We start from the raw sequence: 23,938 nt of genomic DNA, 5'->3' as shown, positions 1-23,938 counted from the left end.
GTCATATGGAGATATTTACAACAAAATACCTGTGCCCATAGCCCTGATTTCTCTGACACACATGAGTCATACATAGTACAGATCCCAGTGGGCTGCAGGCCTGGTCCACACAGAGATACCACCAGCCTTGGTTCAGTTTAGCAAAAGAAATGAAGGCTGACTATTTTGTATTGTTCCCCCCCCCCCTCCGAGAATGTCAGTTCTTGTGAGAGAAAATGGCTGAGTCTGTTCTATCTCAGAGGAGAAAACACACATCAGAAAACCACCCATGTAAAGAACTGCTGGCTCCCTGGGAGGTCACCACAGAGAAACCCAGCTTATGTTGGCAGCATATAAAAAAGCACCCCGTGTTTGTCTAGATATGCATGTATCCATCTGAGTGTGGAATGATGATGTGGTGGGGGGAGTTGAAGGGACACAAAGATGTGGGGTAAACTATGTGATAGGAAGAGAAAGAACTGTCAGTGACCATCACCTCTGTGTGACACATGTAACTGTGAAGGTTCTGCGCATGGATCACGTGAGCATATGGGAGGCAGGGTGACAGTGTAGTGCTAACTCCCCCCTCTCAGTGCTGTGGGCACGGGCGGTTCCAATCAACCTGCTCTCCACCCGACATTCAGACTGACTGGTGTGAAGTTTTATGGTAGACAACAGAATGGTTCATCAAGGCTGCAGGTGAAACTGAACCAACGGCGCTTCCCCAACTGTCGGGTGGGTGCAATGTCAGCACAAGGGTCTTCGAACGTAGAGGGGAAGGCAGCACTAGACGCAGGAGTGATACGGTATTGTTGTTGGCTTGGAACCCGGAAGGGACAGTAAGCCAAGGAATGTGGGTGGCCACTAGAAGCTGGAAAAGGCAAGGAAACCAATCCATCCCTAGAGCCTTCAGAAAGGAATGTTGATCCCTTGTTGATATACTGGTTTTCACCCAGCAAGACTCAAGTCAGACTCAAATGCTACTGAACCGTAAGACCCCATGTCTGTGTTATTTTAAGCCTCTACTTTTGTGATAATATCATAACAGTAATTGGGTGCTGATGCAGACACAGCCTAGGCTTTGAGGGGTGTTAAAGTTCCACAAGTAAGTCTAATTTGCAACAAAGTCTGGTAGCCACTAAACTAAAGACAAAGGCATGCTGGTGTGCTTGCGTGTGCTGGGAAGCACGTGGCAAATTTACCTGAGAAGGTAGTAAGTCCCACACAAAACCATGCATCTCTCGTCCTCAGCCATGTATCCACAGACACTGTGGCCTGCATATACCTCAGGAAGACATGTTCACCAGTTTAGGTCAGCGCCCCTCTGCCCCAAACAGGCAAACTTCCTTGAGATAAAAAAATAAACAGTAGATAGCCACAGTTTCTTAAGTACAGCTTATTATCTAACTAATACTGTCTCAGTGAAGGGATTGAGCAATGCCTGGATCAAACACAAATCCATAAGTGGCCTATTCATAGCTCTCGCAGGAGAAGGAACACATTGTCCCCTCAGTGCGAAGCTCTTGCAAGCCGCCTTAGGACTGTAGAGACAGAGGGTTCTCCATTTGCTTATGAGTCTATTTGTGTGTGACAGATGCTCAACAGCTGGATTTGTTTATTTATGATAGAGGAATGGACTGAAACCATGGGAACAATGACCACATTCCTCCTCAGGATCAAGGAGGGGAGTGTCTGTTGTATGGTTCTGGCAAGTGCAGCCTCCCTGCAGAGAGAGACTCCATCCACTACCAGGACTTTTACACACACACACACACACACACACACACACACACACACACACGATGCTAGCTTTCCTCAGAAGCCACCCCATTATGGTACTGTCCCCAAAGCTAAAACGTTCACAGCCCTTTTGCCTCCCTACCCTGTCTTCCTTGGTGAGGAAGCTGATGTGACAGAAAAGGATATCTATCAGAAAACAGGTTCAGTTCCACCTTTTAGAAAAGATATGGCATTCAGAGGTCTCTCTGCACCTCTGAGCCTCATTCCGAGCAGTGACATCACCTTCCTGTCCTCAAGCAGAACACACAGCGTGCTGTGAACAAGAGTACTCAGCATGTAAGGAGGGAGGACCAGGGCTCTCCTATGCTGTAGTGTCTCCAACTTGTCTCCTCTTCTCCATAAGCCACTACTGCACACTCACTGTCTCCATTTGGACCTCCCATTGCCACCTCTGGCTGGATGCATTGAATCTGGACTTACAGTCATCACTCACAAACCACTGAGGCCTGTTGATTTCTCCGACTGAACCCCTCATGGTGAGAATGCCGGTTGTTTCCTGAATGTACCCCCTCTGCTCCTGCTGCTACTCTTGGTCTACTCTCATTCCCCACGTAACCCAAGCACAAAAACCCTCCAAGTCGTGAGGCTCCAGACCACAGTAACCTACAAGTTCTCCTTCTCAAACCACATCTGTCACATCAAGGCCTGAACAGACATCTTCAGAGTGTTTCTGTCCCATGGCCTGGTCATTTATGATGAAAGATGAGCAAATTCCACTGGGTGCAGAGATGAGATGAGACCCACGCAGATTTCTTATGCTTTGTTTGTATCAAGTACCAAACTCTGAGCAATTTCACATCTTCCACAGAGAAGAAAAGCTCTTGGAATGAACAGATCATACGTTATTTGTCGAAACAGTAGGGCCAGCTACGGTCAGTACATGCCTATAATCCCAGCACTTGGGAAGCAGATACAGAAGACAGCAATGCAAATTCAAACCAAGCCTGATCTGCATAGTGAGGTCAAGACCATAAGGGCTATAAAAAAACAAAATTAAAGCAGTCACCGAGGACTGGAAAGGTTTTAGTGACATCTCTTCACACTGCATTAGAAAGCTGCAATGGAAACTAGCCACAAACCACCACAGGCACAAAAAGTCACGGCCAACCCCTGAATGCAAGTGCTTCGTGCCGCATGGTCAAAGCTGACTGAGTGAACACACGAGCCTGCGGTACTTATACCAAGGGCAAGGTGGTCGAGCTCAGACTCGTTCTTACCGTTCTGTTCATCCAGTTCATTCCCAATTTCCTGGCCCATTTGTTTTTGGCGACTTATGATAGAAGAAAGGGCATCAAGACCCGCGTCCTGTTCTGAAAGAAAAGGAAAAACAACTTACTAAAAATCAAAGGGAAACACTTTAAAGCTACTACAAATACATATAAACACATACATACATACATACATACATGTTGACAGACAGACACACACATGAACACACACATGCACACACGCATGCACACGGGCACACAGAGGGAGACCTCTCCAGGCAACTGATGCTATCCAACATATGACAAAAGTGGCCCTGGTGGTGTTAACTGGAACAACTTAAATACTTCACTCCTCAGACTGAAATAATTTCCTGATAGATGAATTACTCAAATATGAAACAAATTTTATTAAATCTGGCTACAATGATATTTAACCCTCTAGTATATAATACAAAGAGAGCAGGTATAAATCAACAATAGCAGGGCATGCATACACACAGGTACACGTGTTGGAGTCAGAGGATGTCTTATGGAGGTGATTCTCTCTGCACAAGGCTACCTGGAGTGTGAGGGACCTGCAGCTCCTGAGCACCATGTGGTACATGGAAGGTAAGCTCAACACACAGACAGAAATTCTCAAGACTTCAATGTACCTACTCTTACTAAGTCTAGGAAACATATATAAGAACATATGCAGCTAAGCAATACAAGGCTGCTCCCTAAAACAATTCCCTTGTGCTGGAAATCAACTTACTGCCTCTTTTTGATCATTCTGGAACTACTTCTGGAGCCCTTAGCTCTTTTTCCTCTGCATGGGGTGAGATGCTTAAAACTAATTAACAATTTTATAGATTCTTTGAGAATCAACTAGAAGATAAGCCTCTGTCAGGTCTAGACAAGATAACCTTGCTTAGATTACATGAGGTTGAAAGACTCATCCTTAACATGGGCCTGGGTCCCAGACTATGTAAGAAGGGCAGCTCCTTGGGCATGCGCAACCTGAGGCTGTGAGCACCCTGGAGCCATAGCACCCTGAAGCTGTGAGCACCCTGAGGCCAGGTGCTTCAAGCTCCTGCCATAGAAGCTTCTCTCCAACTGTGAAGGGAAGCAAACCCCTTCTCTCTTCAGTTGCTTTTGTCACAGGAAGATGCTTTTATCCTGCTACAGAAAATACCAGGTCTTAGTTAAGACACCAGATCTTAGTTACTTCCTGGCTCTGGCCTTCCTCCCTGTGTGTGTCCCTCCCCCAGGAAGAAGGTGATGCCCGTTTCTGTGCAGGTCCTGGGAACCGAAAGCATACTCTCCCTCGCTGCACTACATTCCCAACTCCCCACTCTTCCTTAGTCAATTACCAATTTCTCTGAAGCACAGCAGCACCCAGGGGTCAGGGACTCCTCCCTACACATCTCCTTGGGTGTTTGAAAAGCGAGCACCAGTGAGGTTTTTTATCTTGAGGGTTTACCCTGGCACACTAAGGAGCAGCGTCACTCTGACAGGAACTAAAATCCCAGAACTGTCAGCCTTGGAGGCCAGGGCTCCTTGCTGACAGTCTCAGTGTGATTACTGACTGCACACCAGATCTGATTACTTCTGCTGTCTTCTTGTGACTTTTCATAACTTCTTACTGGGAAGTCTCTCACAGCTTCAATCTCTGGTATGGTTAATAGCTTTTTACACTGAAATTTATCTGTGAATTTCTCTTTTTCTGATTGTGTGTGTGTGTGTGTGTGTGTGTGTGTGTGTGTGTGTAAGGAAGGCCAGAGCCAGGAAGTAACTAAGATCTGGTGTCTTAACTAAGACCTGGTATTTTCTGTAGCAGGATAAAAGCATCTTCCTGTGACAAAAGCAACTGAAGAGAGAAGGGGTTTGTTTCCCTTCACAGTTGGAGAGAATACATATGTAAGCATACATATATACATATACACACACATATATTAAAGGTGTGTGAATTACCAAAGAAAAATTGTTTTAATAGACTTTTTAATCTTCTCATGTATTAAAATGTAAAAAAAGGGTGACTTAAACTCAAGCCATTCAAGACCCTGTCTTTAAAAGTCAATGTAGGGTCATCTTGGTGACATCTCTGCAAGAGCCTATTCCTTCGCCTCCAGGTGCATGAGCAGGGACTGTAGGGTGAGGACTACACTTCCAGGGCCATTTGCCAGCTGCAGCTTGCCATTTGTTTAAATGACTGCTTCATCTAGTGGCTTATCTATGAACGCAGAGCCCCAAAGGCTCACTCGGGAGCTCACCAACATCTACTTATAGCTTTGTATAACTCTTTTCTACAGAATTAAATCATTATACTTAGCTCTTTGATTCACCTGGAATTTATTTAAACTTAAGGTGTGAGGCAAGGACCTCTTGGTGACACTTTTTGACACAGCATACTTTTTAAAAGCTATAAACAGCCTGCTGTGTCTAGGGACCACTCCAAGGCACCATTTTACAGCAAAATCACTTTATAATGAGGTCCTCTTGGTCCTTAGTAGCAACCTCCTGGATGGCCTCCAAGATAAATCTATCATCAAACTCACACTGCAGAGGGACGTCTATACTACAGCAAAAGTCCAAACGCATCTGAGGAATAATCCATAGATGGACTGAGGGCCAGAGCACCGTGAAATGATGGGGAAGGGGTCGGAAAGAGGAAAGCAGCTGCCTCTGAGGTCTTCAGCTAGGAAAAGACACTGAAGTGCTATTGTTTCATTCAGTCAGAACACAAATTGTCAGTGAAAAACAGCTACACTAACCTTTTCTCCCAAGTTCCTTGTCTCCTAAAGTTCTCCCTAATGCACAATAGAAAGGAGAGGAGAAACTCCCCTACTTCTGTGATCGCCATAGACTGGATCATCTCCTCGGCGTGTAACTCTGGTACAGTAAACTTTCAACCCACAATCTCGACGCAAAAGATGCTGGGCCACTTAAAATGATCACGTGGGTCACCCGAGCTTCTCTGAGCGATAAACAGACATTTCTGAGAGGCAATGGTTTAGCCATTTAGTAATAATCAAAATAAAAATAAGTCAGGACTCACTGCAGACAATCTACTCACAAACAACAGAAGTGGGACATTGTAACAGTTCATTCTCCATAGTCTACCTCACTCTGTCACAGGGTCCAAGGCTTAATGCCTTGGTAATGGTGTCACAATGGGACATTTGCAACATACCAGACCCTGAGTCATGCGTCAACTTTATAGTGGTGTAGATTTTAAGACAGGATCACTGTGGAAAAAATAAAACATGTACATGAGGGTGTATGTGCATACATACACACGTAGAGATACAAATACACACACACACACACACACACACACACACACACACACACCCCAACACATCCAAGATGTCCAAGTCTTAATCCACATTCCTTTCCGTGAAAAAGGCAACTTTGCAGATGTGGTGAAGATGAAGGTATATGACAGGAGACGAGTCTGGGGAATCTAGGTGGACCTGATACAATTCTATTAGCTCTGAGAAACAGAGGTTGCCCAGCTTGCCAGAAGCAGCCATGACAGAGGGTTAAAGAGATATAGTTGCTGGCATTGAAGACAGAGCTATGAGCCAAGGAAATGGGATCTTCTAGAAACTGGACAAGGCAGTGGGACAGATTCTGCCCTTGGGCCTCCAGAAAGGAATGCAGCCAGCTGACACCTTGATCTGAGCCCTTGGAGACCCAAACTGAACTTCTGCCCTTCAAACTGTAGCGATGTGAGTAATGTCACTACATGTGTGCTAATTTATTGTGGGAGCCGAATACGATCATTTCTGAGAGTCCCTGTGGAACCATTAGGTGTGTAGATACTTCCTATATTTAGACATTCAGGAAAACCATCCTCTAAATATGAATCACTCAACTGTGGGAGGACAGTTTGGTGGCAGTAGATAAAAAACAAAGGGACAGTCATCAGAACGTATTATGCCAAAAATAACAAGCCCAATTCTGAGCAAGCCACTAAATCTTACCAATTTACAGAAAATATCTAGGTCACAGAATATGCTGAACAACTTATGAAGAATGCACTGCAAGAACAAGCTAAGGGGAGACTATAGAGTAAAGAACCCTGTTAAAGGAAGTGCACAGGCAAATAAAATAGTTTGAAAAGGCTCGTTCATACAGTTCAGATGCTTCAGAGATACACCCATTAGTGACAATGGATGGTCTACATTTATACCCTGAAGCAAGGAAAGTCTAGAGGAACTACTACAGAAAAATCAGGAAAATGGAAACTATCTGGCCATTTGATTGGACTGAGGAATTATTTTGGCAGGAGTAGTAATTGTATTTTAGTCTTAAAAAAAAAAAAAAAAAGTCCTGGGCACAGAGAGATGGCTCAGAGGTTAAAAGTGCACACTGCTCTTACAGAGGACTCAAATTCAGTTCCCAGCACCCACACTGGGTGGCTTATTGTTACCCGTAACTCTGCAGATCTGACATTCTCTTCTAGACTCCATGGGTATCTGGATTCACATGTGCACATAGCCACACACAGACACACACATATAGAAGTAATTTTAAAAAATAAACATATCTTTTTAAATGCCCTTATATTTTATAAACATATTTTATGGTATTTAGATAGAATATTCTGAAGTATTCACCATTAAAATGACATAATGTCTGGAGTTCACTATAAAAATAATCCCAGAGCATATGCATAAGGATCGGAGTTCACTCCCGAGAGTCCACAATAAAAGCTAGATGTTGTGGCCTGTGCTTATAATCCAAGTACTGGAGTAGCAGAGACAGGAGACCTACGGGTCTGGCTGACCAGCCAGCCTAGCTAGCTAGCAAGCATCAGGTCCCAGTAGGAGGACAAAAGTAGACAGTTCCTGAAGAATGATACCTAAAGTGACCTTTAACTTCCACATGTGTGAAAAACGTGAGTGTGCACCATATGTTAGTATACGTATATACAATCCTGGAGGTGGGTGTCTGGGCACACACAGATAAAGCCAAACTAGCTATGGGGAGATAATCACTGAAGCAGGATGAGGAAAGAAACTCTACTACGTTTGAAATTTCCCATAGCAAAAGGTTATCACCGCGTTAACAACAAAAGGAAGACACTAGAAATACGAATCAGCAATAGAATGCTTGCCCAGCATGCACAAGGCCCTGTGGTCAGGCTCCAGCAGAGGGACCAGGAGATCTATAGCAAATGCTTAAATCTAGAAAGAACAGCTACCAAATAATAAAGACCAAACTATGATGACTTAGTAACTTTACCAACAGACTCCTAAGAAGGCAGGGTGTGGGGGGGGGGGGGTAATATACTTCACCTCCTACGGTCTGGCTTGGGTACAGTAGCCTGTACTGATCACCGTCTTCTTCCTCTGCTCTATCCTGATCCTCAGGAGGCTAAGTTACTGTCATCATCACAGTCACCTCTACTTAGGTCTATGTACATCCCAAGCTACTGCCTAAGTATTGGGTTAACCTTAGGTGCCTGGCTGTCACAAGGCCTAGCTTCTAAGTTGAGCAAGAAAGGTATTATTCACTGTCCTCAAGTCTATGATCTAGCAATACTTTGGGATAATTTCCAGAGTATTTCTCAGTCTCCACGCTAAAATACAGAAAGGCTGTGATGGTTTGTATTAAGTTTGGCCCAGAGAGTGGCACTATTAGGAGGTGTAGCCTTGTTGAAGTAGGTGTGTCACTGTGGCCATGGGTTTTAATACCTTAGTCCTAGGTGCCTGGAAGTCAGTATTCTACTAGCAGCTTTCAGATGAAGTTATAGAACTCTCAGCTACTCCTGCACCATGCCTGTCTGGATGCTGCCATGTTTCCACCCTGATGATAACAGACTGAATCTCTGAACCTATGAGCCAGCCCCAATTAAATGTTGTCCTTATAAGAGTTGCTTTGGTCATGGTGTCTGTTCACAGCAGTAAAACCCCTAATTAAGACAAAGGTCAAAATGCAATCTGAAATGGCTTTTTCTGACTTCTTTATCTAGTATAGGGCCCAGAGATGAAGCAGACCCATAGCACATCACTAGGTTCCTGGAGCACAGAAAAGGCTATGAAGCATTTGGGGTAAAGACTACTTTCTTATTTCTGTTCAGCTTGATAAAAAGCGTGCTATACTAACAATGCTACAAGGGACCCATCATTTCAAATCACAACAGCAAGAAAGAGCAGGGAAATAAAGTGACCCAAACACAGGCCAGTCTACCTGTCCCAAAACCAAGAGCTGGAGGCCAGCAAGGTGGCAAGGATGGGAATCTCAGTGGAGGAGATGCTCTGGTTTAGAGATACCACTAAGGACATACATGGCATGGACTCATACAAAACCTGAGCAACCCCCAGGGCAGCACCCTCTCAGGGATAGAAATATTTTTCCTGAATCAAAACACCTTTCCTTGGCAGATAGGAATGGCAGGAAGGCCCACTGGCATGAGGGCTAGGCAGCCCTCCCAGAAGCCATGGCTGCTGCAGAGCAAAGCACCACGTGTGTGAGTTGTTCAGTGAGCTGAGTGCTTTTCATCTGTTCACTTCCCGTCAAATGCTAACGGGTAAAGTATGCACAATTAGACACAGGAGAGCCAAGGCTTTGTTTACTCGGTAATTTCATTGTGAAGAGAGTTCAAAATGGAATTAAGACTCCTGTTTCTGGTCAGGATGGACTGACAGGGACCAGATTTCCTTCTGGCCTGAATGAACAAGGAGTGGAGACAACAGGCAAAATATTCAAACCCACTTTTTCAAGAAACATGTATCAGCTGACAAGGCAAGATCTCTGAGACAGGGAGACAAAGGAGCCACACTCTGAGTTTGCCCAGACTGCTGCAGTGTGAATGCTCCCATCAAGGTGAGGGAAAGCACAGGTGGCATCCAGTGGGCATCTTGAACTAAGTGCAAGGGGTCAAAAGCTGGCGTGCTAGAGTGAAGTGAACCACACTGAGAGCGCCCTGTGGAGCTGCAGGGCGTCTGCACCAAGTCCCTGCCAGCGTCAGAGCTCCCAAGTCCTGAGAAAGACACCCAGGGCTGCGTCACTTCAAAGGGAAGAAGGAACCATGCTCTAAGCACAACCAGGGCAAGCCACCAAGTAGATGACCTCAGTACTCCGGGAGCGCCATGCAGAATATCCAGAGTGATTTGGGTTCGGCAGTGTGGTAAATTACCTCTGGACCAGAGGCAACCGTGTTCTGTGGGGGCCACAGAGGAAGCATGTAAGGCTTTGTGGTTGACATGGTCCCTAAAGCAGTCATTCAACTCCACTACTGCAAGTGGAAAAGTAACTATGGACATTGTGTGAGTGAGTATGGCTGTGTTCCCATAAAACTGACTTTATGAGCCCTGAACTTTTAATCTCATATAGTTTTTATAAGTTACAAAATATTCTTTGGATTATTTTTCACCATTTAAAAAATTTAAAGCTGTTTTTAACTTCCACACCATACAAAAGTAAGATTTGGCTCATAGGCCAGCGCTTTCCGATCTAATGTTTTAAAACACCTCTTTCATCTGTCTTTAAAAGCAAGGCCCAGGGTCATGAGATGGCTCAGCTAGGAAAAGCACTTGCCTCGTGGGTCTGATTATCTGAGTCCGATTACAGAGCCCATGAAAAGTTGGAAGGGGAGAACGGACTCCACAAAGTTGTCCTCTGACTTCAAATGTGCACCTCCACACATCACACACACACACACACACACACACATAACAAACATTTTTAAATTATAAAAAGTATGGCCCAAATAATGTAAGTATATCCCACAAGCACTCACAAAAATATTTCAGGAAAATTCAAAAATACCTAGTACTGAAAAACAAAAGAAAAAAGAAAAAAAGATCCAAACTTGGGCTCAAATACAATATTTTCCACGAAGAACAGAAACAAGGCAAGAATGTTTGTTTTTTTAAAACTGTACTAGGTTGTAGCAAGTACAATAAAGAAAGAAAAATAAATTGAAGGTATCTGTAATGAAATTAGAAAGTACAATTGTCTTACTCATAGACAACATAATTATTTGTGTCAAGAAACCTATGGACTCAACAAATAGGCACATTAGTGAGGATAAGCAAAGTTGCATGATCCAAAGACAACACAAACATAAACAGCAGCTTTGTGTCTGAGTGATAATCAGACACGGGACATTCAGTTACAATAAAAGTGTAAAATACTTAGGGCTAAGTCTGACCAAGGATACACAGGTGTGCACAGTGAGAACTAAACAATGCTAGGGAAAGTGAAAGACCACGTGAAGACTTACTTAGTGATAATCCATATTATGGATTAGGAGATTCTTGCTGATGTCACATCAGTAATCTCCTAAATAATCTAAAAGTGTAATCTCAATCAAAATTACAGATGCCTTGATGCCATTTAAAAAATAATTCAAAGCTGACTTTAAAATTCAAATAGAAGTATGAAAAACCCAAATACCCAAAATACGCCCCCCCCCCCAAAATACTGAGGAAAAGAACAGTTGGATGTCATGTGTTGTTTGGCTTAGTGAACTTTAGAAAGGCACAATACTCACGTCCCACCCAAAACGGACTAATGGTGGAGAGCAGAGCACAGAAGCCACAGGGTCATGTATGCATACACATGTACACAAGTACATCGCCATTTGATTATTTTTGACATTCAGTAGTGAAAGCCTGCTTTTTATTTTTATTTCTTTTAGTGGCTCTCAGCCAAATAGATACCCAAATGACAAAAGCATCTGTGCCTATGTAACAATTCAAAACCGCTCAGAGACCTAATGCGAAAACCTAACATTATAAAGTTACTGGAGATAAAAAGGCAATGAATCCTGTGGCTTTAACCTACTTAATGTTCTCTTCGGTAGAATCAAAACAAAATCACACAAGAAAAAACCGATCAACTGGACTTAAGCATATCTCAGTAAAATCATCACTGAGAGACATTTGTCACCTTGTCACTGTCCAGCCAGCCGCCCTTGCAAGGTCTTAAGAAAACGTATTTCCCTTCTACAAACAAGACCCAGAGCTGTCTGACAAGAGAATGGTGAGGGACATATGAATATATCTTACAAGTTAGTGAAAGAGAAAGAGAAAATTATTTCTAAAGACATCTTAGGCAAAAAAAAAAAAAAAAAATCAGCACGTATGAAGAGTCATGTGACAACTCAGATGCATTTATAAATTATCCATACAGAAAGAAGCCAGATCCCCTTCCCCCGAAGGGAGTAGATACTGTATGAGTATAGTCCCATGAAAATAGTGGAAAATAGAAACCAATTAACAGTGATAGAAAACAGATCATCTGTTGTCTAGGAATTGGGCAGAGGCAACAGAAGACTCTCAGAGGTACACAAAGGAGCTTCTGAGAGCTGTGTGCACTATTTCGATTCCAGTGATGGCTTCTTCATACATGCATGCATGTGCCAAAGCTCATCTCATCATACATACCACAGATGTGCTGCCTATGATAAAGCTGTATTTTAGTAAACATGCCTTTACAGAGAGTAGCATGCACACTGAGGTGGGAAAAAACTCTGGGCGATGCACATAGAGAGATAGCTCTGTACCTCATGGCCCTATTCACATGAGACGTATGTGCTCTTACTAAACACACGCAAGGATGTAGACGCAAGTGAGACTGAGGACGCACATACTAATCTAGAGTTTTGAGACTGGAGATGCAGCTTGTCTGCCCCAAACCTAGTCTGAACCCATAGCAATAGTGCATTACTCCTGAAACGTTAAAAAGGAGAGACTTCAAAACCAGCGTATTTTAAAGCAAATGTGGTGGAACCTACAAATAAAAAGGGGGAAAAAAATCTGATGGCCTGGACGACCTAGAGGGTAAAAGGACAAGCTGATGACCACTGAGTCAGAAGCAGCAAGGAAGTCTTGGCCTCAAGCCGCTTGAGGCCAAAGGCTAAGAGCTTTAGAGCAACAATCACTTTGTCTCTAGTTTTCAGTAGAGATACAGAATAGTCAAGCATAGTACCTTGGATAATTTTCTGCTGCTGTTGCCGGATCTCATCAAAACCCAAACCTCTGGTCTCTTCCGGCTCCTCACAGAGCCAAGGGTTGGAGGCTCCTCGCTTTGCCTCTTCCCTCATCAGGCTGGACCTGAGGACAAACGCAGGACAAAGCTCACAAACCACAACCTGGCTGAAAGTCACTGCCGCGAAAACACTTTGCAAAGCCATCGTCACGATTTCCCGCACCGTTCGGTTGATTCTAGGGACCATGTCCAGGGCTGTAAGAGATCTGATGCTATGACATGGTCCCTTGACAATTACACAGCATGAGGAAGAGATGAAGCCCTCCAGAGGTGTTGGTAAGTTAGGTTGTTAAGTCTCAACTACGAGGCCATCGGGAAGTCGCACGTTTATCAGAACAAATTTTGATTCATAGGCTTTGTGACACAGAAGGCAGAAATACTATTTTTCACACAAATATATACAAATGAAAAGACAAATATTTTTCATGCAAATACAATACCAATGATACAGATTACAGCATAAAAGAGTAATAAAATCTCCCACTAAAGGATGCCTGGTTGCTTTTAGAGACACATTCAGAGTTCCAATTCAACTGTCTGACTACAGTCAAAACACCCACACTGTGTGTGACTATCTACTGTGATCAGTAACCTCCTGAAGCAATCTACACTTGGCTGTTACACAGTACATCCTGGTCTCCTGTCTAAGGACAGAGAACATAGTTCCTGCCTCTGCCTCCCTGTTCAAAGGATGTAAGAATCGTGTTGCCCAGGAAACTACCTCTGACTGCTCCAGTGCAGAGCTGAACAGGACTCACGCTGCTGCTCTTGTGGAACCTGGGAGAGGGGTGGTGGTGACATTGTAGGAGTGGCAGAGAAGTAACAGTCACCGTGGATTAAGCAACTGCTATGTGCAGGCGCTCTTCGGGTGATTCTGTGTACGCCCGCTCATTTCTCCACTGCTCATCATTCTTCAAGCCCGATGGCATCTCTTGTGTTGGCCAAAAGTAACTGCTACCCTACTGTTTGGCCTTCCAAGTAGTGAAGCCTTCTGATCACTGGCTAGGAAGAGGACATGGAAGCCACACATGCCACCAGCATGTCACCTACTGGCATTATACAGACAGTGGCATCTACCTCAGGAAGTTTCAGCAAGGATTAACTAGAGTAATTTATGTATTCAATAATGATTTCCTCTATACTTATTTGATAGGCATTGTTGTAATCAATAGGAACAAAGAAAAACAATGTACAATCTGACCAAAATTTGCCCTGACAACACACAGCTCCTCCTTGTAGGTGCTATCTTCATGCACTCGTGTGTGTGTGTGTGTGTGTGTGTGTGTGTGTGTGTGTGTGTGTGTGTTTTAAAAGAGGGGATAATAATGTGCTCAAACTACTGAACACAGTGCTTGGGAAATAACATCTTTTTCAATAAATTAGCTGTTTTCATTATACCAATTACTACATTGTCTACCAGGAGGTATTAAAATTATTTTAATAAATATATCCCAACATCCTATTAATTTCACCTTTACAAAAAAAAAGAAAGAAAGAAAAGAAAAGAAAGAGAGAGAGAATATATTCTTTAAGAAAACCTGGGCCAAATTCAAAGACTGTTTTTGATTCTTTGGACTAAGATTTTACGCACAGGTCTGGTCTCTTATTCAAATGTGCCTATTAACATGTCAAACACAAGTATGACTTTCTTCCAGTCTATCAAAAAGATAGACATGTTCTTCAAGGCTTTACTTTACATGATTGGCCCCAAGAACCCAAGATGTCGAGGTTTCACTTACTCCACAGGATAATCACTTAGCTTCACCTAGCTTTGAAGACAAGGAAGAAAGAAATGCGAAGAGAAACGAAGCAGGCAATTTGCAATCCAAACACATCCATTAACACCCGAGTCATCTTGCAAGTGCCAGCATGAATCTCCTGTAGCTTTTATGGGGCTCACTGCAAAAGCCTGGGTCAGACACCATAAAAATTGCCTGACACTCAGGGGTGCATCGGTGACCAGCTCTGAGCTGTGATTCCAGAGAGCTTATTGCAACTGAATGGTACTGTTCCAAGCTTAGTGTTGAGCCCTTGTCACACAGACAGACAGACAGACAGATAGACACACACACAAATGCACACACACTCGTGCACACAGACAAAAGTAAAATATTAGCATTAAGGAACAAAAAGAATACAGCAAATTTGAGGTAATTTTAAGCAATGTCAAAAAATGTAGTTAGGACTACAGCTGTGCTCCATATGCAGTTCGCGTGTAGTATGTGCTTTAATCACCTAGTACAGAATAAAAGTGAAAATAAGGGCACGAGCTAACATCAATAGTAAACATGATACAGAGAATCGACTTCCCAGTATGACCTAATTCCCAGAGCTAAGCCTGTTCCCTGCTCATCTGAGTTCATTGGTGTTCCTAGTTTACTGAGGTCCTGGACCTACCAGGAATGCACCTCTAGCATCCTACGTGTCTATGTATCCGGATGCTGTTCATCAGCTTTTGCAGACTACATTTAGAGTGATACGTACTATTGGTCACTATTGCTCTGCAGACAGTGGCCTTAGTAAGACTCTGAAGTAAGGGTGAAGAATGGTACATGAATAGGTAAAATAATTCAAGTGGTTAAAAAAAATGTAAAAAGCAAACAAACAAAAAACAGTAATGTCCTCCTTCCCTTCCCCTGCAAGAAAATCACCAAGCTGAAGACTTTCCAATGTATCTCTGCCCCTGGCATCTTCCCACAGGCCTGTGGTGCCTGCTCATTTAAGAATCCTCAGTAGTACACATATGCAAGGTATAATTCACTCCTTTGCCCCATAAGCTTTTCTTCTCCTCATCTTAATTTTGCTTAGTGAGCCATCGGAGCTGCTGCTGCTATCCCTCTTCTACCTCTCAGCAATGGCTGAGGTCCTCCTCAGAGATGGCTCCCTGTCTTCATGTAAAGCCAACATGTACCCCGCTAGTACAGCCTAGCTTCATACCCTCCTCGCCTCTCCTATGGACCCATTCTGATGGTAGAATGACCTGAAACTAAAGTCTCGCCATATCACCTCCCAAGCTCACAACTTCTGTGACTCCCTAGGACTATAGGCTATGTGTGAGCTTTAAAAGATGGCCCTATGGTCTCAGCAGCAGCAGCTCCCAATGCCCCACTTCCATATCCTGTCTGAGTCCAACATCCTGCTCACTACCACTGAGACAAAGGCACAAACTTTCACACTCTCATGTTTTTGCATGAGTCTGGAGTATCCCCACCCCCACCCCTTTGTCCATCTGGCAAAATTCTATTCATCCCCTAAGGCTCAACTCAAATGTCACTTCTGCTGCGGAGTCCTTCCTGATCCCTACTCCATCCCCCTTTCCTCGAATCAATCACTCGCTGGCACTCCCTTGGCACTCTGTTCACAACCTCGGACGTGGCATTTATCAAGCCGGATTGTAGCTAGTTATTTACTCATCTGTCTCCCCTCCTAAGTTATGAGCTCTGTGAGGAAAGAGGCCACATGACACTCACGTTCATATCCCAAGCACCCAGGAGTGGGAAGCCTCAGAACATGCTGGAGAAGCAGCATTCAGGAAATGCTTACAAAAATGGGGCTGGAAACCACTGGGGACTTTGACTGGAGGGAGCCAACATGAGGACTGTACTTAACAATTGCATCTTGAGAAATTAAAACAAAAGTCCTAGTCAACTGCTACCTGCCTGCCTTCACGACTTAGCAGCAAAGACCGATGCTCTGAAGCAGATGGGGGGAATTACTTTGAAAGGAAATTCTGTCAGTAAAACATCTTCCAGCTCAACCTTGCCTTCCCAGTGACAAGTCAGATCTCTTAGTTAAAAGAAAGGACATGCTAATTACTATGCTTCTGGGGTAGAACAGACTTGATTTTTGCTGTTAAATCACCGTGGATCAAACCCATCCTACCACAGGGCTACAGCCACAGAATCTCCTGTTTTCTTTTTTTGTGATGAGGCCAATCTGGCCTTGAATTCTTGGGCGTAAGCAATCCTTCAGCCTCTACTTCTCCAGGTTCTGGTGATACTGACTCAAAACATGGTGGATAGTGTGTGTGTGTGTGTGTGTGTGTGTGTGTGTGGTTTGTTTTTTAATAAATCAATAAACTTCTGTCCATATTCTTGAAGATAGACCTTTATCAATAATAATACAGAATTATTGAACATAATGACATATTACAATCCTCAACATGTTTCATGATCACGTATAAGGACATAACATGATTTCACTCTCAGCCTCCCAAGAAAACAGTGTATGTTATTAAGTTGTAATAACACGGTGGGGGGGCACACAGATAATCCATCTCTCTGCTGACAAATTCAGTTGGAACCTGTCAGAGTTCACAGGGAGGGCATTCTTATCAACTGAGCAGAGAGTTGAAAAGAACTGAATTCCAAGAAGTAGCTTTTCTTAGCATTTCAAAAAGATGTCAGCTGACTATGGAAAAATGTTTGTTTTGTCTGGAAAAAAAAATATCAGTGTTTGAGCATTCACAGACCACAGGAAGGTTTACAGTTAGGAGCAGCGAAGCTATTTCTAGGGTGTCAGAGACCTGGGTTGCATCAACAAAGGTTTCTAGCTGGCCTTGCCCACAGATGTGAAAACACCCTTATGGTATGAAAGGCTAATTTCTTTTTTGCAAAACGTTTTTTTGTGGTTTTGCTCCGTGGACATAAAGACACACAGAGACTCAAGTTTCAATCAGAACTGGACTCTCTGACATAAATTCCTCAGAGCCACACTTTGGCAACAATGTGCAGACTGGATTACACTGAGGAGAGGCTGCCGGGGAGGCAGGCCAAGGCCGGTGCGACAACTGAGGCAGGTGGCAAAGGAAGTCAGGAGAAGGAAAAAGACAGCAGGGACCCGTGAGGAACAGACCATCAGCACACGGATCTGAGGCCATCAGTCTGAGGGAGTAGACTGCATAAATGGGGTGAATTTTCCAAACCTGCTTGAGCTGAGAGAATCAAGTCAACTTAGGGAAAAGGAAATTTCTCATTAGCATTCAAAGTTCAACGCAGCTTCTAAAAACAAACCCCAAACAACAACACTCACTGGAGGTCATGGTCAGCGGACGTGTGGATAACTTCCTTCAGCCTGATAGGCCACAGTATGATGCTCTGTAGTCCATCTACCCTTCCGTCCATCTGCCTATCTACCCATCCACACAACTGAGTAGCCTCCGTACAGCAGACACTAATCTAGTGGCTGAAAAGTGATCAGGACTTAAGTACCCAGTCTCATAAGGATACACTACGAATGAAGACTGCCCAACATGGTGCCTAATCCAAGGTTGGTTCTCAAGATATTTGTATTGTTGATTCCAATAAGCAACCCCTACTGAGTTCAAGCCCAGAACAAATAACTCATACACAGAAAACATTTCCCTACCTATCATCTAAGGAGGGACATTTCATCAGTGCTCGAAAGCCTGCTGTGAGCAAGTGTCTTTATTTGTTCTGTCTTGCTTTGTTTGTTTGTTTTCCTTTTTCCCTTAGGGACTGGAATCAAACCCCAGACCTTGTGCGTGCTAGGAGCCCACTCCACACCTGAGTTATACTTCTGACTGTTTTCCTCAAGTTTAAGTCAGTCTTACTTTTATTCTCCTGACAAACTCCTTGCCAAACTTAGCTGGGTGACTTGGGGGAAACCGACACAATTTAAGAAAGGGCTTTTTTTTTTTCATGACCTTTCAAACTTCAATATCCCAGCTACTAAGAACTAGCAGGTATAAGTGCTGTGGGTGTGAAGGCTCCGGGAGCCTCCCAGACCTCCAGCCAGAGATCTTTCTTATTCTTCCGTAAAACTCTCTCTCTCTCTCTTGTTGTTTTCAAGACAGGGTTTCTCTATGTAGCCTTGGCTGTCCTAGAACTTGCTCTGTAGACCAGGCTGGCCTTGAATTCAGAAATTCACCTGCCTCTGCCTCTGGATTGCTGAGATCAAAGGCATGTGCCACCACCGCAACCCAGCTAGGTTGCCTTTTTAAATATTAATATAAAGTCCCACATTAAATGAAAATCTTAACAAAACAGTTCACAGTAGAAGAGCTACGCAGATTGTTGAAAGGCTTCGGAGGACATATCTCAGCTTTTAATGTAAATATTAGAAGTCAGAGTATCATCCCTGAAGAGAATTATCTCTGAGATCTAAAATCAGTACAAGAAGAAAGTGCTCTTTAGCTGGAGTGTGTGATCATCACAGGTACCTCAAAAGCAGACCGGCAAGGAGTGGCTGGCACATCCTAAGCCTTCCATTCTGTGAGGCCCAAGCACATTACCGGCCTCGTGGTGTCTGAGCGCTCTCTGCTGGTCAGTGGGGGAAGTTCAGCTACAGTAACTGGCCAATGGTGACTGTAACTCTGTACATTAAAACACAATGTATGCTTGTAAACATGGTTAGAAATAAAGTGTGCAATAGTGACCAAGATGCTCACAAACGAGGATGAGCCACATCTCTAGATACTGCCCTCTGTTCTCCGTTAACTTGGTTCTTTACAAGCCAACAGTTTCACGGTATATCCAGAGAGGGTCCAGATGAGATGAATAAACAATATGTATTTTGCACTTAGAAATGTCACATGTCTAACTTGTCCAGGTCGGCCTCAACCTCTGCCCCTGCTTCAGCATGCTTGTGTCCTCTCCATTACTTTATAAAGTCATGCTGAAACGCTCCACTAACGGTGCCACTAGCACCGCTCCGGAAACAAGCACGCTGTGTGTAGTTTCACAAAACCATTGGCTGGCAAGCAACTCTGGTACAAATCTGTTTGGCAACCAGTGTATGAGAATGCAAATATGCCACCAAAAGACTAATTAAGGGTGTCAAGTGGTAATGTATATACAATCAATACACAGAGCCAAGGACCACCTACCTAGCCATCATTTCAACCTAAACAATTCAATTTTTTATTACACTGACTCGGTCAACTCACACCTAAAATGCAAATTAGTGAGGATGGTGGTCCATCCTTTTAACAGTGGTACCCTTTTGCCTTGGGGACAGAGCCCAGAAATCTGTAATGCCCCTTGGCTGAACACTAATCTACAGACTGGTATGAAAACTACTGCCCTCAGGGCAGTAGAATCTAGGAAAGCACAAGGTGGGCGGGGCGGCCTGAACCTAGATCCCAGCACTAGGAAATGAAGTCTGATTCTGCAAGTCTCAGGCGTGCGCACTGAGGGCTGAGCCAGCCTGGAGGGGGGGGGGGGCTAACTTAAAAGATACTTTGAAAGTTCACAGCAGAATGAGGTGCATGGTGTGCCAACTGTACTCATTGTCCTCGCTGCCTCAGGACCATGCAAGTCTGTCTTCCAATGCCTTCTCACCTCCCTCCCTCACACCGGCCTCTCCTCCTCCTAATTTCTCACACCATGTTTACGGCCCATGCCATACAATGCTGCACGCCATCATCCTCTACTGTGTTCTCTGCCCTTTCGGTTAGAGGCAGAAAGACCTCTTTCCGCCGCGTGCATCGTCTTCTCTTCCGGCAAGATCAGGGGGAACAAGCACTCGTTCCTGGTTACAGAGCGCTTTCTAGTTCACTGAGGGCCTTGCCCTGTACCCACCACATTCTAGTTTATCTTTATTTTACAGAAAACAAAATGGAGTTAAAACTTTAACCCAGGTTTTGTGATACTCAATCTTTGTTCACTCACACAATGCTACATTGGTGATGCGGTGCTATAGGGTCCACAGGTTGGAAAGAGCAAAAGAAAAGACAAAGCACTTGAAGCCAGTGAGAAAAAGGCAAACCACAACCCCTATAGGTAACTGTGATGGGAATCAAGATCAAGAGAGACTAGAGACAAAAGCCAGAGCAAAGGATCCTGGTTCTCCTCCAGCACTGGTTCATCCTAACACAGTAACCCATCCTCCTCTGGAATCCAAAGGGTTATCCTTCTTTGCCGCCTCTGCAGACTGTGGAGGTAAAATGAGATCAATCAATGGATTGATCTATCTAATCTACCTACCTACCACCTAAATTTTAATTTCTTAAGTTTTATTTATTTAAAAGTTGAACTTGGAAGACTGAGAAGATGGCTCAGTTGGTAAAGTACTTGCCACACAAACACGAGGCTCTTACTCAATCCCTAGCATCCATGACAAACAGAAAAACAAAAACATAAGACCACAGGGTATCACAGTGTATGCCTATAATTTCCTGGGGAGGGGTAGAGTTCAGATAGGAGGCTCCCTGGGCTTGCTGGACAGCCATTCTAACAGAACCACTGAGATCCAAGCTCAGTGAGAGACCCTGTCTCAAAAAATAAGGTGGATGGTAGTTGAGGAGGCCACCGGGTGTCAACCTCCACACACACACACACACACACACACACACACACACACACAGAAGAAAAACAGCAAACCTTGGAAAGTTTTCAACATATTAAACAAACAAACAAACAAACAAACAAAAGGACAATGAGCTAAAATATAGTGTGCACAGTAGCTCTTCTTTCTTCTTCCTCCTTGTTGATAGGCTGGAATTTCTCTCCTTTTCAATTCCCACATGACCTCTGTCATTTAAAATTGATACATGCAGCTGTAGAGATCTTTATTTTCCATGCCCAAAGTCATGTGCTGTTATATATAATACCAAGCGCTGAAATGCAAAACAGACTCTTTTATTTTTCCATTCATAGATTAACAAAACCTACCAAGCTCTGCAACACCCACTGATGGCTAGCAGGTTGGGAAATAAGCCCTCCACAGAGCGCTGGCAAGCCGTACAACTTCTAAGACATATACGTGGCAGTTCTTTAAATTTCCAACACACATAACCTGGGGGCCTCTCCTACAGGAACAGAGGCCACAGTGCCCACAGAATTTGCCTTAGCCATGTATATAATTAGAAAAAAAAAAAAGAAAGAAAGAAAGCAAAACAATCTAACGACATTATGGACAGTGGTGACAAGAATGACTGCAAAGTACTCACTGTTGCAAAGAATGTGTTAAACCTACTGATTTGGAGGCATGCCCAAACAAATAAAAAACAATAATAAATTACAGAGACCTGTCTGTTTTCAGAAAAATATTTGTAGCAATAGACTTCTAAGTGTAAGTAACAGTAACTATGATGAGGAAAACACCAACATTACACTGATGACTTTAGGAGCATGGCACTGGCGTCGGGGAAAGGAGAGGCAGTATATGTTGGCACTGTTCATAAGCATAAGCATGGGTTGTTATTTTAAATCCAAGTAGAGAGCCAAGCACAGTAATCCTATAACCCCGGGACTGATAAGGTAGAGGCAGGAGGATCACATGTTCCAGCTCAGTTTGGGCTCTACAGTGAGAGCCCCACTGAACTCTCCAAAAATAAAAAGGGAAAGAAAATCATTTCCCTGTAAAGAGGGAGGGAAGGAAAGAGAGAAAGGATGACAGGAAACAAAGGCCTATAAAATACTACATGCAACTACTCCCATTAACATGCAAGATTTGAAGTTTGGTCTATCAGCTAAGAAATTTAACTTTAAAAAGTTAAGTGGCAACCTATGTGGAAACTATTAGAAAGACACACTGAAAACATCTCTCTTAAGAGCAAAAGAACCAGGCCTGACAACACGCACGTGTAACCCAGCGCTTGGGAGAAAGAGGTGAGCGGATGGGGTTCAAGGTTATCTGTGGCTGTGAAGAACAGCCTGGCTGCTTGAGACTTTGGAGAGAGGGCAAAGGGGAAGACAGAGAAAGGGAGAGAAAATGAGGGGGGAGAGGAGAAACAGGAAGAGTGGGGGGGGAGACAGACAAGAGTGTGTGGCAATTTTTCCAAGGGGAATAGCAATGGATAAAAAAGATGTATCTAAGTTTGTAAAAAGGAAGGAAGAGAAGAAAGAGAAGCAGCAGGAGGGAGAAGACCAGGCTGGGCAGAGTCTGGAGCCCCTGCAGGGAGACATGAGAGTGACAGGCAGGTTTGCAATCCCCAGAGACAGGGGAAAGGCTAAAGCAAACTGGGTGATGGCAGGAATCCTTTTCTAGCATTTAGGAAAAAGCACAATTAATTTCTGTGTTCTCTCCTTGCTCTCAGGGAAGGTATGCACCCTTGGTTCAAAGCTCAACCAAGAGAAGTTGAATGTGTTTCCTAGTCTGCTGACTTATATCCCCACCTGTAGTCTGCTCAGGACACAGCTTTTCTGCTTACATATCTACGTGTGTGTTAAGAATATAATGCGCATTCGTGTGTGTGTGTGTGTGTGTGTGTGTGTGTGTGTGTGGTGTGGTGTGTGTGTGGTATGGTGTGTGTGTGTGTGTGTGTGTGGTGTGGTGTGTGTGTGGTGTGTGGTGTGTGTGTGTGTGTGTGTGTGTGTGTGTGTGTGTGGTGTGGTGTGTGTGGTGTGGTGTGTGTGTGTGTGTGTGTGTGGTGTGGTGTGTGTGGTGTGTGTGTGTGTGTGTGTGGTATGGTGTGTGTGTGGTGTGGTGTGTGTGTGTGTGTGTGTGTGTGTGTGTGTGTGTGGTGTGGTGTGTGTGTGTGTTTATACACGAATTTAAACATATGGAATGAAAGGCCACAAGCACACAAAGATGCTGCTGTGAATACCCTTAGTTAACTGCTCCTAGGGCAAAACCAGTAGCACCCAAGTCCTTTCTGTGAGTACTGAGTGTCAGTGGGTGGGGGCAGTGCACAGCTCCCAGCAGACAGTTCTCCCTCCATCTTGTTAGAGCAGGATCTTTCATTTCTGCCTTTGCTCAGAGTACTCCAGGCAAGCTGGCCTGCAAGCTTCCAGGAGATTCTCCCATCTCCAGCTCCCATCCTGCTGTACTTGAGTCTTAAGATTACAGACACGCAACACCACATCTGGCTTTTTACATGGGTTCCGAGGATCAATCTTAGGTCATCAGGCAGGTATGGCAAGCGCTCTTACTCCAAGAGTAGTCTCTCTGGCCCAGAAGCCTGTCTGTTCCATCCGCTCACTTCCTCTTCCAAAAGGAACCACTTACTTTCATGATTCATGACACTATAAATTTCACCTTTATAGGAATGGCAGCATACA

The 23,938-nt window shown here is 44.0% G+C and overlaps 1 protein-coding gene across 4 annotated transcripts in view; it reads right to left on the bottom strand.

Annotated features, from left to right (window-relative positions):
• STX8 (syntaxin 8) overlaps positions 1-23,938 on the bottom strand; it is a 217,647-nt gene that overhangs the window by 163,828 nt on the left and 29,881 nt on the right. For all 4 annotated transcript variants that reach the window (XR_013975177.1, XM_080923415.1, XM_080923413.1 and 1 more), the window contains exons 5-6: positions 12,915-13,039; positions 2,997-3,089 (exon numbers count right to left, since the gene is read on the bottom strand). Coding sequence is in view for 3 of the 4 variants with exons in the window: in XM_080923415.1 (XP_080779541.1) it covers positions 2,997-3,089; positions 12,915-13,039 (218 nt within the window). In the remaining variant the exon portion in view is untranslated. The remainder of the gene's footprint in view (positions 1-2,996; positions 3,090-12,914; positions 13,040-23,938) is intronic.

This window comes from Micromys minutus (assembly GCF_963924665.1).
Source record: "Micromys minutus genome assembly, chromosome: 10".
Taxonomy (NCBI): domain Eukaryota; kingdom Metazoa; phylum Chordata; class Mammalia; order Rodentia; family Muridae; genus Micromys; species Micromys minutus.
This window is presented reverse-complemented; position numbering and strand designations above follow the sequence as displayed.